Source organism: Euprymna scolopes, chromosome 29 (assembly GCF_053919585.1).
Source record: "Euprymna scolopes isolate OS-2025 chromosome 29, ASM5391958v1, whole genome shotgun sequence".
Lineage (NCBI taxonomy): Eukaryota > Metazoa > Mollusca > Cephalopoda > Sepiida > Sepiolidae > Euprymna > Euprymna scolopes.
Genome location: NC_136510.1, coordinates 48,468,359 through 48,483,902, shown reverse-complemented (window position 1 = coordinate 48,483,902; position 15,544 = coordinate 48,468,359). Strand labels below are relative to the sequence as shown.

At 31.4% G+C, this 15,544-nt stretch overlaps 1 protein-coding gene across 2 annotated transcripts in view; it reads right to left on the bottom strand.

The window, feature by feature from the left end:
* The window catches only part of LOC145252637 (constitutive coactivator of PPAR-gamma-like protein 1 homolog), a 93,502-nt gene that overhangs the window by 38,692 nt on the left and 39,266 nt on the right, over window positions 1–15,544 (bottom strand). For both annotated transcript variants that reach the window (XM_080112370.1, XM_080112371.1), the window contains exons 3-6: window positions 14,399–14,493; window positions 10,801–10,910; window positions 5,830–5,894; window positions 3,392–3,479 (exon numbers count right to left, since the gene is read on the bottom strand). In XM_080112370.1, the coding sequence (XP_079968496.1) occupies window positions 3,392–3,479; window positions 5,830–5,894; window positions 10,801–10,910; window positions 14,399–14,493 (358 nt within the window). The remainder of the gene's footprint in view (window positions 1–3,391; window positions 3,480–5,829; window positions 5,895–10,800; window positions 10,911–14,398; window positions 14,494–15,544) is intronic.

The window sequence follows — 15,544 nt, the reverse complement described above, 5'->3', positions numbered from 1 at the left end:
CTCTTAGTTTCCCCTCTCTGTCCTGCTCTAAGTAAATCTGTCGACCTAGTCCACAAATTCCAAAATTTCATCATGACAAGTTTCAAGAAAAAATACACGATTAAACCCGGTTCTCCAACTTCCAACGTAGACCCCTACTACCATGTCTCCTTCTCCAACATCAGGGGTCTACGTTCTAACCTTCCAGAGGTTGAAACCCAATTACAGGAGACTAAACCAGACCTTTTATTTTTAAGTGAAACTGGCATTGGACAGGCTATTTCCCTTGATGAGTTTGCAATTACAGGATACTCTAACTTAACTTCTAAATCTGACCCCCAAGATCGCCATGGGCATGGAATATGTGCCTATATAAAAGATAGCTTTCCATGTGGGAGGGACATCTCCAGGGAAGATCCTAACTTACCCTATATGTGCTTCCGGGTTGCTTTAGCTCACACTACTGCATTTATATTTACTCTCTATCGCCCCCACAACAGCGGAGTTACTATCTTTCAAAGCATATCTGAGAAAATTGACCAAGTCCTTTCTACTTATCCTTCAGCTAACATTCACGTATGTGGAGACTTCAATGTTCACAACGTCGAATGGTTGACCCACTCAAACAAGACCGATGATGAGGGGAGGTTCTGTCATGATTTCTCCATTGCCTATGACCTCACTCAGATTGTTCAGGAACCTACCCGTGTGCCCGATAATGACGGCCAGTATGCGAGCCTACTAGACCTTTTTCTCACAACTTGCCCTGAACTATGTTCAGTTTCTGTTCTGTCGCCTCTTGGATCTTCCGACCACTCTGTTGTATCAATTAAGATAAAAATGAAATGTAATAAGTCCCCAGACGTACCTCTTCATCGTACAGTATATCGATACACTAAGGCTGACTGGGATAGCTTCCGTACATTTATATCTGATCTACCTCTGCATTCCATGTTTAAAAAGGATGTGTCCTCTATAGTATTAGACCTAACTGAATGGTTAATTGTAGGTATTGACCATTTCATACCCTCTAAAAAGTTTCAGCAAAAACCTAACAGCCAGCCATGGTTCTCTCCAGAATGTGCTGCTGCCATTGCGCACAGAAATCACTTTTTCCACTGCTTCAAACGTAATAGATGTATGGAAACTAAAGCCGTTTTCAGGACTGCCAGCAACCATTGTAAGAAAGTAATAAGGAACGCAAGAGAGTTATATGCTCAATCTGTTAAGTCCAAAGTAGCTGAGCAGCGGCTTGGTTCCCACCAGTTTTGGCAAATAGCAAACAGAATCCTGAACAGAAGCGTGTGCTCCATCCCAACTATTATCAATGGACCTGAGGTAATCTCGTCAGCATCAGACAAAGCCAAACTCTTTGTCAAGAACTTTGCAGCTAATTCTACCCTTTGCGACCAAGACCGCCAACCCCCAATATTTCCTCTTGTATCAGAAAACACGCTACGTGATATACGTATATCTGTACGTGATGTTGCCAAGCTAATCAAAAACCTTGATTCCAGTAAAGCAACTGGCCCTGATGGTATTCCAATTATAGTACTCAAAAAACTTCAACCTGAACTAGCGCCCATACTTACAAAACTGTTTAAACGTTGTCTTAAGGAGAATAGTTTCCCATCTCCCTGGAAAATCTCATCAGTATGCCCTGTATTTAAGAATTCAGGTGATCGCTCATCCCCCTCTCAGTACAGGCCAATAAGTCTCCTGTGCGTCATGAGTAAGTTGTTAGAATCTGTATTAAATACAGAAGTAATCAAACATCTCAACAAAAATAACCTTCTTAGTGACACTCAATATGGTTTCCGTTCTGCTAGATCTACAGCAGATGTCCTTACAGTTATATCGCATAGGATTAGCAAATCTCTCGACGGTGGCAATCTTTCTAGGGCAATTGCTCTTGACATATCTAAAGCCTTTGATAGGGTATGGCATAAAGGTTTACTTCATAAGATCGCTAGCTATGGTATAGCTGGAAAAGTCTTCTCAATTATTAAATCATTTCTTTCTGATAGGTTCATAAGAGTAGTAGTTGAGGGGCAAAAATCAGAAGCTCACAGTATTAATGCCGGTGTCCCTCAGGGATCCATCCTGGGCCCAACTCTTTTCCTGATCTACATTAATGATCTTCCAAATCATATCCTTACATCATTTGTAGACATTTATGCTGACGACACTACCATTTATGGTACCACATCTAAGACAGTAAACGAGCAAGTTCTCTCCAATTCTCTCTCCTCTGATCTTGAGCACGTAGTACAATGGGGAAAGGAGTGGCTGGTTACTTTTAATGCATCTAAAACCAAGCTTCTCTCTTTACATCATCAACATTCTAATCCACATTTGTCATCAATTGAAATGAATGGCTCTCGTCTTCAGGAGGCCTCAAGTTTTGACAAGCTTCTGGGCTTGACCATTACTCCTGATCTTAAATGGAACACGTATATCAAATCTGTTGCCAAGGCCGCTGGAAAAATGGTGGGATCTTTCTATCGATCCAGTAGATATCTCACTGCTGATGCTATTCTCTATCTATATAAGAGCCAGGTACGTCCAAGGATGGAATACTGTTGCCACATCTGGGCAGGAGCTGCTAGAAAGGACTTGGCCTGCCTTGATAGAGTTCAAAATAGACTTCGTAGCCTCGTAGGAGATGTCCTTTTCTCCTCCTTGCAACCTCTATCTCACAGAAGAGATGTTGCGAGTTTGTCTCTGATGTATCGTTATTTTCATGGAAAGTGTTCAACTGAGCTTCAATCTATGGTCCCCCCTCGCCAAACTTTCACAAGAAACACTCGTCTAGCTGTAAACACTATCAATAATTTCCCCCACTCTTTATCTGTCCCTAAACCTAAACGTAGATTCCATGAACAAAGCTTCTTTCTTAGAACTGCACGCCTGTGGAATTGTCTTCCGTTTTCCTGCTTTCCGGCTGACTACAATATGGTTTTGTTCAAGTCTAAAGTAAATAAGTTCTTGATGAGCCGTTCCATATAAGTTATTAAATTTACCAAATTTTCATTACTAATGATTACTATATTGACCAACTTCTACTGTACACTCTTTAACCCTTATCCTTGAGTGGCCTCTGGGCCTTGATAATGTGGTGATGCCTTTGTAAAAAAAAAAAAAAAAAAAAAATTGTTGGTCAACAAAATATAATTAACAAAAAAGAGCAAGAATGAGGAACTTAAATCTCATAAAATTTGATTTTTTTCATTTAAAAATAAAACTACTTGATCAATTTACATAATTTTTGGAATACAATATTTTCGTTTCATGAGTATGTACATCATACATTTTTTTTTTTTTTTCTGGACAAGAACTGGAAATTATTTTCAGACTTAAGATAATCAGCAAGAAAGAAAAACAAATATAAAAAAGGGGGTTGCTTCCATACCAGATTGGTAAACTTTATCTTGTAAAACTTGATTTGGTGGATCAATAACTATTTGTGGATTGACAGAATCAGCATATCCGGAGGTTTCCTAATTTATATGGGAAGAAAAAATTTATTTTAATTGTTAAAAAAAAAAAAAAAAAAAAAAATCAATTTACAGTAAAAGATTAATAAAATTAAAACAAGCACTAATAATACTTTTGTTATAAAAAGTAAACTTTACTATTTAATTAGGTTTAAAAAATTTTTATTAACATCATTTATATTAATTTATATATATTTATTTCGAAAGAATTCTCTTGACATTTAGAAAATTCAAAACAATGTTTTAATTGACCATTTGACGGCACATCTTTTCAAATCTGGGGAGTCTATACAAAACCCTTTAATCTAATCTTAGTAGAAGTATCAATGACTAAGAAAAGTATAAAGATTAACACTTCTACCCAGTCATGATTGACGGATGTTGGTTGTTTTGGGTTTATTATTTTTTTTTTTTACAGCATAACAACCCTTTTCAAGTTATTTAATGTCGAATCCAGTTATTTTGAAGAACAATTTTTAATAGAATATATTTGTTTTTTTCAAGTCGGTTTCTATTTAACACATAGTTAGGACCCTAACAGATACTACCACTCCGAGTAAGAGTGGACCTGGGAGCAATAGCAATTAAAGGGTGGCTCTACACTCCCCAAAGCCTGCAAGCTGGGGTCTCACCATCGGATATAGTTTAAGGTCATATCCAGAACCCATGATTGACAGAAGGAGAATAAATAAAGGCTTCAATTCCAAATTTCATATATGTTCCTGATTTTGAAAAGATGCACCCGCAAAAGAACAAAGATTACATTGGATAAAACGCTGTGAAAATAATTAGCAACCACGATAAGAAAAATAGTCTGAATAATCAAATCATCAATCTACATCTAAAAAAACAATTCAATACAAAAATAAGATACTTCGAGTTTATTTTAAGGTTTTGTATGCACATTCAAAATTAAAAAGAAAATTCTAAGTAAATATTTAGACACGTGTTGCTTACACATCTTGATTTAATACAAAAATAAAACAAACTTTACTTTTCTTTAAATTATTGCCAATTTTCAGAGTCCGGGTTTCTCATACAGACATTTTGAATAAAAAAGTAAATAAATAAATTTAGGTTGGAATTGAGGAAACTGAAAGTTGCAACCACTCTAGAAGTAAACTGCCTTGAATAACTCTTTTCATCCCCGAATACTAAGTTTTTATTAATGATATAAAAAAACAAAAATATTTGTAACTAGAACTAGGAAAGGACTAAGATGAACAATTAAAAGAGAGAAAATACTAGCATAAAATGAAAAGAAAATGAAGAGGAGAGAGAAAGAGAGGGAAATAAAGGGGTAAAAAGATTGAATAATATAATATCTTCTAATCATTTAAAGATCTTCAGGACTGGATATATATTTTTTTGTGCGTTTGATATTTTATTTTCCTATCATTGGTTGCCTCACATAGCTAAATGGCTTACATTTTATTTTACCCAACCCCAATCTCCAATTCCCCTCCCAGTTGGATAGTCAATCAGACTTATAATAACATTTATGTACTTTTTTTTTTTTTTTTTTTTTTTTTTGAGTCATTTTTTCATTGCTTATGATATCGTAATTGCATTTCTTTTGTTCGTCCCTGGTTCTGTCTGTTGAGTTGTTTTGTGGAAATTCCATTAAGATTTCTTTCCTTACCACATTATCTTATATACTAGCTGGTTGCCCGGTAGTACAATACGCTTACACGATATTTTAATTTATGCAGAGTGCGTCTGTATTATTATAGAATCATATTACGAGGAATAATCTGCCCGCTGGACGAATTCACAAAAAAAAAAAAATTTTAATTAAAAATATTAATGATAATATTGTTCATCAAATTCCGTCTGTGTTTGTTTACATATCATGTCAGCTGATATTTGGGCTTGACAATCTTAAACAGTCTTGTTATAGGAAGGAAGAAATTTTACAGGGTAACATTTTACGTTACACCAGCTGGTGTAACGTAAAATATTACCCTGTAAAATTTCTTTTATCTATAATAATCTTTCGACTATTCTTAAGATCGGATTTTTTCGATACTTGTTGGATGAATTTCTAGACTAAACATATCTAAGAACATTGTCAGACATATATATATATATATATATATATATATATCTGTGTTTAACCATGCATTTTGTTGTTCTTATAATGCGTATGCATCACTTAGGGATATAATGAGGAGAAGCTTATCTTGAATCAGACGTGTCGCAAAGGTTGTTATCCCACGGCTGACATATTTTAAATTCTGTACAGGGGACAACGTCCGATTCTAATATCTCCTGACAGAGTGTGATAATTGGTTCAACTTTATAAATATACAAGTAAAATGATTAAAAAAAAAAGTCTTCAAACATTACTTACTGTATTCTCTTTTCTATTTTGTCCATTGTGCATGCCATAATTGTTTTGTCTCTGAAGACCACTTACTGAAAATAAGGAAAAAAATGGTTTCATGTTTTACATTAAAAGAATGTAATCAATTTGTTTTATCTTCTTTACTTTTAAAGTAAAAATTGTTTTTAGTAGCTACCACCCATCTTGAGAGACAATGAACATTTTTTGAAACAGTAACTCATCAGAATTTGTCCAAGAGTCAATAATAAACTCAAAGACACCGGAATAAGCTGGCAAATTAATAAAGAGCCCCCATTTTTGTTTTGAGATACAAGATATAATGGACACCCTCTGAAAGAATGCCTACGCAATAAGAAAGTAAGATTTGGTTATAGTCAGCTAACATACTTCCTAATTTCTGATGTAATCTTATTAGAAGCGTTGACAAGGCAACTCAGTTCCTTCATTTTTTTTTCTCTCACTCCTATAAATTATGATTTCAATAATTTTATTTTTATACTATCATAAACATATTTCTAATAAAAATTAAAAGAAAACTTATTTTTATAATTTCATAAACATATTTCTTATAAAATCTCAAATAAAATAAAAACTCAGGAGGTGGGGGCATGGGGAAGAGTAGCCCCCCACCCAATCATAAATGAAAGCAAAAAGATTTGCCCCTCCCCTCCACCTTCCCACAAAAAAAGCGAGAAATAAAAATGACTTCTTATAATTTTTTTTTTTTTTTTTACTTGTAAACAACTACTTGCTGGCAACAATTTCAAATGTTATATTCGTTCAAAACAGACTTGAATACAATAAAATCAACTTTTTAACTAAGTCTTCATTTGGTCTACCAAGCCACAAATACCTAATATAATTCGTTTTTTTAAAACATCATATTTTTGTTTATTTTAAATAAAACTATCAATCAAAATTTGGTTTAAGTAGTTTTATAAATAAATTTTTTAAATATATAAATGCACTCTCCATAAAAAAAAAGAAGCAATCTTGGTCGTGAATAAATAACTAATTTTTGCTACTATTTTTATTATTTTTTAAAAAATAAAAACATCAATCCAAAGGTTAATTTAAGTTGTGTAAAAATATATATACAAAAAACACACTTTTGGTTGTGAAAATCCGCTTGAACATGCCAAGGTTAAGGTTAAACCGGTGTCGACCAAAATCTGTCACTTTTTTAGTGAAATCAGCTGGGGTCCTTATTCCATACTTTGTTATTGTTATTTTTATTTGTATAATTTTGTTTATTTTTATTGTCTAACTAGCAAAAGTACCCGTTGTTGACTGGGTTCAAAAACAGCCTACAGAAAATGGACTGATTTATGAAAGTATGATAGCTATGAAAAGGAAAGGTTGTAAAGAGATAGCTTCAAATTTGGGGGTATCAAAACCAAAGCAAAATATGATGAAAGTAAAAATAAAATAGATAAACCCCATAATTTATTATACCACTATCACACTGAAACACTTATCACAATATTCTGTGGATCTATATTAAAAAAAACTTGTTAAATTTTGTGACATATTTCCATTCTATGGCGGTCAGGCACGAACGAACACCCCATAATTTTATCATACCATATTTCTTTAAACCGAAACATAATTATCAAAGTATATTTACGCAGATAGATATGAAAAGTCTTTATTAAAGTTTGTGCATATTTCCATTCTATGGAGGCCAGGCATGAACACAGACCCCACAATTTTATTATATCATCCCTATTTAAGTTAAAACATACTTATCAAAGTATTATGTACATCTATATCAAAAACACTTGTAAACATTTAAAAAAAATTTTTTTAATATTTTATTTAATATTTTATTTCCATACTTTGTGGACCAGGCATGTACGCAGACCCCACAATTTTAATGAATCATCATTATGCCAGATTAAACATACCCATTCCTGTGCCTCGATACATCTATCATTATATGTGATCAGTTTTCTATTATAGATTTTATTTTTTTAGTATACTTTTTGATAATGTCCTATTCTCATATTTTATTTCAATAAATCGCTTCACAATAGAAATACTGAAGAACAATAAAAGTGAAGGAACTGATTTGCCTTGTTATTGCTTCCAGTAGTTCTACGCCAGAAATTATGAAGTACATTAGCTAACTATAGCCCAACGTTTATATAACCTTTAGGTACCACCAACGTGAGACAGATTTACCCCCACCACACTCAACGTAACTAATTTATTATCATAACTTTTGTATCATCTAAAAAAAAGATGCTTCGAATAAACTAATAGTATTAAAAAAAAAAAAAAAAAATTTTTTTACAACGCACAAAAATAATGAAAATGCGATACCAAAATCGTGTTTATATTATTAATGCTTTAAAACAACATTCTTATGTGGTGATTATTTCAAAAACAAACACCCGTGTTTAAAAATTCTAGCAAAAATCAACTAATGTTCAGATTTTCATGAAATTTTTGTTATGTGTTCAATTCTAAATTAACTTATATTCTAAAAATAATTTTTAAAATATTTAAATAGAATAAAATTCCAATACTCTGCGAAATGAAGTTTTAAACAGATTTTTTAGTAAGGTTTTCTAAATTAAAAAAAAAATATTTTCATATACAAAATATGACTATTGGCAATTATAAAATAGTAAATTTAACTACAACTTAAAATTATTTCAATTATTAAAAGATACTTATTTCTAGGGAGCGGGGGTCAACTTGATTTTAACGTCTATTTAAAAAAAAAAAAAAAATTTGTACAAAGGTCTCTAATTAACAAAATTTACATAAACAATAGCAAAACAAAAAAAACAAAAAAAAAAACAACAAAAAAAAAACACGCTGCTTCCCTGGTTCAATTAAAGTGTCTAGTGGCATTTGTAAAAAGTAAGCACAAACAAAATGATGACGTGGCTGATAGTGTGTAAAATGTTAGTGATTTTACACAACATTTTGGATCTCCCTAATAATATCCAACTTCACTTGTATTGAAAAAAAAAAAAAAAAAAAAAAATCCTTGATTAGAAATAACTCTGAAGTGAGCAAAGAATTTGCATTACTTTGAAGTTTTCCTCTTCTTAGTCGCTCTACCAATGCCTCACCGAAGTTTAATGGTGGGGATGGATTTACACCTTGCCTGAAGTATTAGAAAGAGTGCATTGAGTCACATTCACTTCCGAACATACAGAAGCTGGTATTTTCAACAGTCACTTGAATACTGACCATCTTCAATATTGCTTAACTTTGGTGATCTGATCAGAATGTGTGTTTCAGTATGATACCCTTAAATTTCCATATGTATAATATTAAAAAGACCATGAATGAAGAAAAAAAAACAACAAAAAAACAATTTGCAGTTTATCTTAAAGCATTTCAAATATAATTAATGTAAAAGTAAGATATTTTTTATATAAAGTAATAATAATAGCTGGATGGGCCAGTAATACTGAAACAGTGTTATAAGAGTGGCTGAATCCCTAAATATATAAAAACAATTCAAATCGGTGAGACACATAAAATAATTTACATGAATGAAGTATTCAACTTCTTTTTTCACTCATCAAGGCCCAAAGACCACTTGAGTACAAGAGTTAATAGTTTGTGTCAGGTGAATGAGGAGGCCTGGTTGAATCTGAGGTGAAACTGATTATTTAATAGGATGGCTCAACAGGAATTTGTTAACATTGGACTTGAAAATGACCATGCTGTAGTCAATTGAGAAACAGCCTTGTATTATGTTCCACAGATGGACAGTTTTAGGAAAGAAACTTACAGAAATTCTGTTTGGTTTCAGGTACACAGAGGAAAGGAAAATTATTTACAGTGGTTAGAACTAAACAAGTTTTTACTGCAGATGCTTTACAGGGGCAAATCAGGGACTCAGAAAATGTTTATGAAAAGTTTAAAAAATTATTTCAATTTGCTGAAATTGTCATTTGCCTGAAGTTTAACTTTCATTAGCTTTTATTAATAAACAATTTAGGCTTCTGTAGGGATTTATTTATAGGGGGGGGGGAATAAATATTGATAGAATTCGTTGTTAAACAAAAGATTGTTTTTAATAGAAAAAGAAAAAATTTGTGCCTAGAAGTGAAAAAAATGATTTTTGAAGATCAGTATATGGGTCCTAAGCTATTATTTATTTATTTTTTTATTTAGATTAACTGAACTAGTAAAAAGTTAGGTTTTAAGCTTAAATTAAGGCTGCTTGAGCTTACACCTCCAGAATTATACAAATTTTGAAATAAAATTTGATTCAAATATATTTTCAGATAATTTCTATATAAAAAAATAAAAAAAATAATTATGTTGAAACAGAATTACTCAAAGAAAACAGACACATGTTTGATTAAAGAAAAATTGTTTTATAATATATTTTTTCATAATTTCTGTATAGGGTACCTAAATATTTAGGTATTCAAGCATTTTGGATTGACTTGCTTTTATGCCCAACCATTTATTATTAAAATTCAGTTTTTGGGGTGCAACTTTACTATAGTGTGTCATCCGACTCAATCGTGTATTTTCAAACAAAGGCATTTCAGGGAAAAACATCACTTATTTAAGTCTCATGTCAAAATTAGTATAAATTCCAAAAAATACGAAAAAATTACGAGAAGATGTCCCAGAGTTGATTTTTGGAAAAAAAGCTTGCAGTAGATCGAGAAAAAGCAAGATGGCCGACCTGAAAGATGGTGTCATCGGATTCTATGCAAAGTAACTTAAATGATAGAATGCAGTTATCTTCCCCTGTTTTCAAGCTTCTAAAAGGGTTAATTTACAGTGAAAAATCGCAATTTCAAAAAATTCTGTTTTTACATATAGTTATTTTTCTACTGGACCATTTTTCGTATTTTTTGGAATTTAAACTAATTTCGGCATGACACATAAGTACGTAATAATGTTTTTCTTTGAAATGCATTTTTTCAAAGACACACTATAGTAAAGTTGCACCATTGTTTGATTAAAAGCAAACAAATACATAATACTTACTTTTTACTCTTGGTTTATATTTTAGAAATCCATCTTTAGTTCCATTCAAATAATATTGGACACTTTGCTTCAATTTTTTTATAAGTTCTTGTTTATTTTTATTTGAATTTCTACAAAAGAACAAAAACAAAAGTTATAAAAATATCAAAATAAAATTTCCCATAAACATTTTATAATGAAAGTGTTTCTATAAAAAGACAAACTAAGTAAAAAAAAAAAAACTACAAAAAACAAAACAAATGCGTAAATCAAGATATTTTCTTTTGTCTTTTCAAAATTTATGGAATAATATTTAAGAGAGTTCTATAAATCTTGTTTTTCATTTAGGTCTCCTTTTTAATTTTCTCAAAATTGGTTTTGCAATAAGAATCAATAGGACATCTTACAATATGCTGAAATCCATAAATACTTTTAAATTTTCCTTCTTTTCATGAGGTATAGTACAAAAAAAAAAAATACATTTTTAAAGCAGCTGTAGCATAATTCTGTCATTACAGAGCAACATGGCTGATGTACAATATCAACAAAAATGGAGAAATGACTCCTCCCACTTATCATTCACCCTTCCTCCTGCAATCTCATTCATGTACAGATGAAAAGCGTAAAAAAAAATTCTTGAATTAAAATTATGGTTCTTTTTTAAAAACAGGGAAATTCGAAAGATTGAATTTTCAAGTAAAACTAAGGGTATTTACTTAATTGTTATGTCACAATAATGAACATATCCAAAAATTATGAAAAATGATGAGGCAGAAAATTAATTATTAATGAAAAGTTTTCAAAGACAATTAGCAAAAATTACGTTTTCCAAAAAAAAAAAAAAAAAAACTGGGGAGTTCGAATCGAAACAATAGTTGCTGTTAATATTCTTAAATCCTTCTAGAGGCCATAATGACAGGATTTTTAATTCATAATTTTATTTATATAAAAGCTCCAATTTGAAATGGTTCTGATATCATAGCAAACATTGAAAAGTTGTAAGAAGACCCAACATTGCCAGAGATTGAATAAGGAACAAAAATGCACTCAGCCCATAACACCCCATTTTTTCATTTTGATCTTTTTTCTATTTCATGAATATCCAATTTTTGGAATGAGGTTTAAAGGATGTATTAGAAAATAAGGTGATATTAATTCAAATACATTTTGGTAAATTAACGTTCCTGAGGAAAAAAAACAAAAAAGCATTTCCCTAGGAATTAGTGAGGATCTCTTTGAATTTCTGCTTCAAACACTGTATTTCTATTCTTGTTTTAATTTCTATAATTTTCAAGTTATAAAATAAAATATAAAATGTACTTTTTTTATTTTTTATGCAAACACAGATCCCCATATTATTGTTCCTGCCATGTATGCTGGATAATGTAATTTAAGAATACATATGATTATGGTAATCTAGTTCTGAATTTTGTGAAAAGTTTTTGAACAGACAAAAACTCTGAGACACACGCATGTTATCAGAGATAAAATTTATTACATGCATTTATATCTGTTCTAAGAATACAACATCAACAACTGTTTAACGTATATCATTTAAGAGATTAAATGGACCTTTATTACAAGCCTCCTTATCAGTGCATAGTGTAAACACCAACTTCGAAAGTAGAACATAGCATCAAGACTAAAGTATAGTTCAGTCAGTTATACAGCAAATTCAATGACGGAGATTAATGATATAGTAATTACAGTTCATTTCTAACAGTGCACAAATCAATGAAATTGAACATACAAAGGGACACAGTAGGGTAAAGAAAGACTGTCAGATTACAGGTATAAAAAAAACATTAATAGAAAATTTCTTTTATACAATCAGAAAAACTGTTTTTCAAAGGAGAATTATATATAGTGGATGTTTTAGCTTGTTAAAAACAAACAAAAACTTATAGTCTTGATTTAGAATGAGTGTTTTATGCTAACTTGATGGTTGAATTTGGTTAAGTTTATGCTCATTTTTGCATTATTAAATACTAATCTTTATTAATCCGTAACTGTACATCGAATGGATACCATAATACCTAATTCACCTTATCATAACATAGGTTCATGCAAAATTTCAGCTAGATTGGACTAGTAATTTCTGAGAAAAAATGAAACAGAGACAAATAAACAGATAGACTAAGAGAAATATAATGTAGTTGAGTATTCACAGTGAAAAAGACAATAGCCAAAAGCAAAAAATTATTTTAATAGAACACTTACAAGCAACATTATAAAAACATATCTGAATAAAAATTTAAAAAAAATATAAATTAGTTTTACAAATATATTTTGTTGTACATATATTGTTAGAAACTGGTTTAATTTTTCAACAGGTTATTGGAGATAGAAGTGGCATAAGCCAGCCATGTGTATATGCTTGTAACTCGTTAGTGAGAAATGTGTGAACAAACTCCATTTTCAGAAATGTTAATCAACTGTCATGAGCAGTAGAACATCTACAGATCGTAATGTTGTTCAACTTTTGAAAATGGGATCAAAGCAGTCCTATACATCTTTATGTATTTGTATGTACAGGATTCACTAAACTAATTAACCCGATCATTACGCATTTAGGAAACAGCTGCTAAACACATGATACAAATGTGGGTTATGTTTAGTTCAATTTACTTTTCTGCAAAGAGGATAAGAAAAGGGAGTGAAAATCCTTTGTGAAAATCCAGATACTTTAGTTTATGAAATTTCAAAAATGAATAAATATCCCCAAATTTCAATTTATTTGGAGTATATTAAAAGGTCTTTAGGGGGCATAATATGGACACGATTTCCTATTTGAAAATTCAAATATTTCAGATTTGCATTGGATTTGATTCATAGTCAATTAAGCAAGATTCCTTGAACTTCATTTTCTAGAATCAAAATAATGTAATCGATTTTGCTCAACATTGGAATAAAAGATTCTAAACAAAAGGTTTACTCACATTATATGTTGATTTTAATCTACGTAAAGAGGATATAAAATGTGGTACAAAACTGTTCTGTTCAGGGTATTAATTATATCCGTCCTGGGATACGTAGTCAGCTGTAGACAGACTATTTCAGAACTTTGCAGCATAGCACCCACTCCAACAACCACCAAGTTGGTACTCAGTACTTTAACCACTAGTCCATGGAGAGAGGTGCCGCTAGTAATGATAATCTACAATGCTTTTATACAAGCATTGACTGCTACTTTCACAGTGCTCTATTTGCTTATTTACAAAGAGCTTTGCATTATACTAAAGTAGCAGCAGGCAAAATCGCAGTGATCAACCTGAGATGAAGGGACTTTCTATATATGTGTGTGTGTGTGTGGCCTTATATGCCTCTCAGGGGCTAACATTTCTAGCTATAAAAAGCTGTCATCCATAATAATACATCCATAGTATCCAAACCTAATCTGAATATCTTCTGTAAAAAGGTTTATACGTTTATAAGTGACCTCATACATCATTCTTGATCTTTGCATCCAATTCTAGAACAGTCTGTGGCTCAATTCCCTCACACCAACTTGTTTTTTTCATTCATACTTTGTGATCCTACTAAAGATTGTTGAATTCATACACCCCCTCCACACACACAAATGCATCATTAATTCTAGCAACAAAGACTTGGTACCTACTTGAAAATATCCTCCCCAATTGCATCTAGATTGTCAATTGATGACAATTTTCTTACATAATCAACCACAGCTTTGATGACTTTTTCTGGTGTCAGCTGAAAAAAGAAATAGACATTGTTAAAAAGGTTCATCCAAACAAATTATTTGAACAAGCATCATTAAATTTGAAAAATATGTATCGACAGAAAATGTGAAATTAAGAAAATACACTGTTTTTCGATTGGGTTTACTTTGGTTGCAATCAATGTTGTTTGCACAGGGATGTGAGTAACCAATGAAAAAACATTAATATTTTGGAATTCTTTTGAGATGAGTAATTTGTATATTTTATTTAGTTATTTGCAGACTATTATCCTCATCTTTTACACTTGTTTAACGACGTTTCGACCAACTATTCCCCTGGCCTTCGTCAGGTTGTTAACCGCGACGAGATAGGAATGCTGAATCTTTAACAGCATCTTCAGTAATTATTGCCTTCCATAGTTATCGTCTCACCACGTTTTTGGCCAACTAATCCTGTCTGGTTTTGGGTAGGATTGAAATCTATCTTTAGACAGTGCGAGATTCAACGTTTATCCACTGCATCATGGGCCCGTGGTGTAGTGGATAGAGATGTTGAATCGTTACAGTTTCAGGTGAAGATTCAGCATTCCTATCCCATTGCGGTTAACAACCTAATGAAGGCTAGAGGAATAGTTGGCCGAAACGTTAAAAAAAAAACTATAAAAGATGAGGATAATAGTCCATAAATAGATAAAATACAACAATGTTATCAATAAAATGGTTATTTTAAACTAGTAGAGCTACCTGGCATTTCCTTGGGAAATAGTAATTTATTTTTCTCAATAATAGTTAGTTTTCTATTGTTGTCATATGCAAGGTAAATATTATTGTAAAAACCAAAAGTACTAATCAAAATAAAACTAAAAAAAAAACAAACAAACAAACACAAGTTAAATTTTACTTAAAGAGCAAAAATGTAAGTACAGTTTTACAAAAAATGCATGGTAAGTTTTACTTAAAAAAACCCAAAAGAAAACAAAAACAAAAGAAAACATTAAGTGAATTTGTAAAGAAAGCATCTGTGTACCCATAGATTGATTTTATTATAGCCACGAAAATATTAAGAAAAATAGAATATTTTAT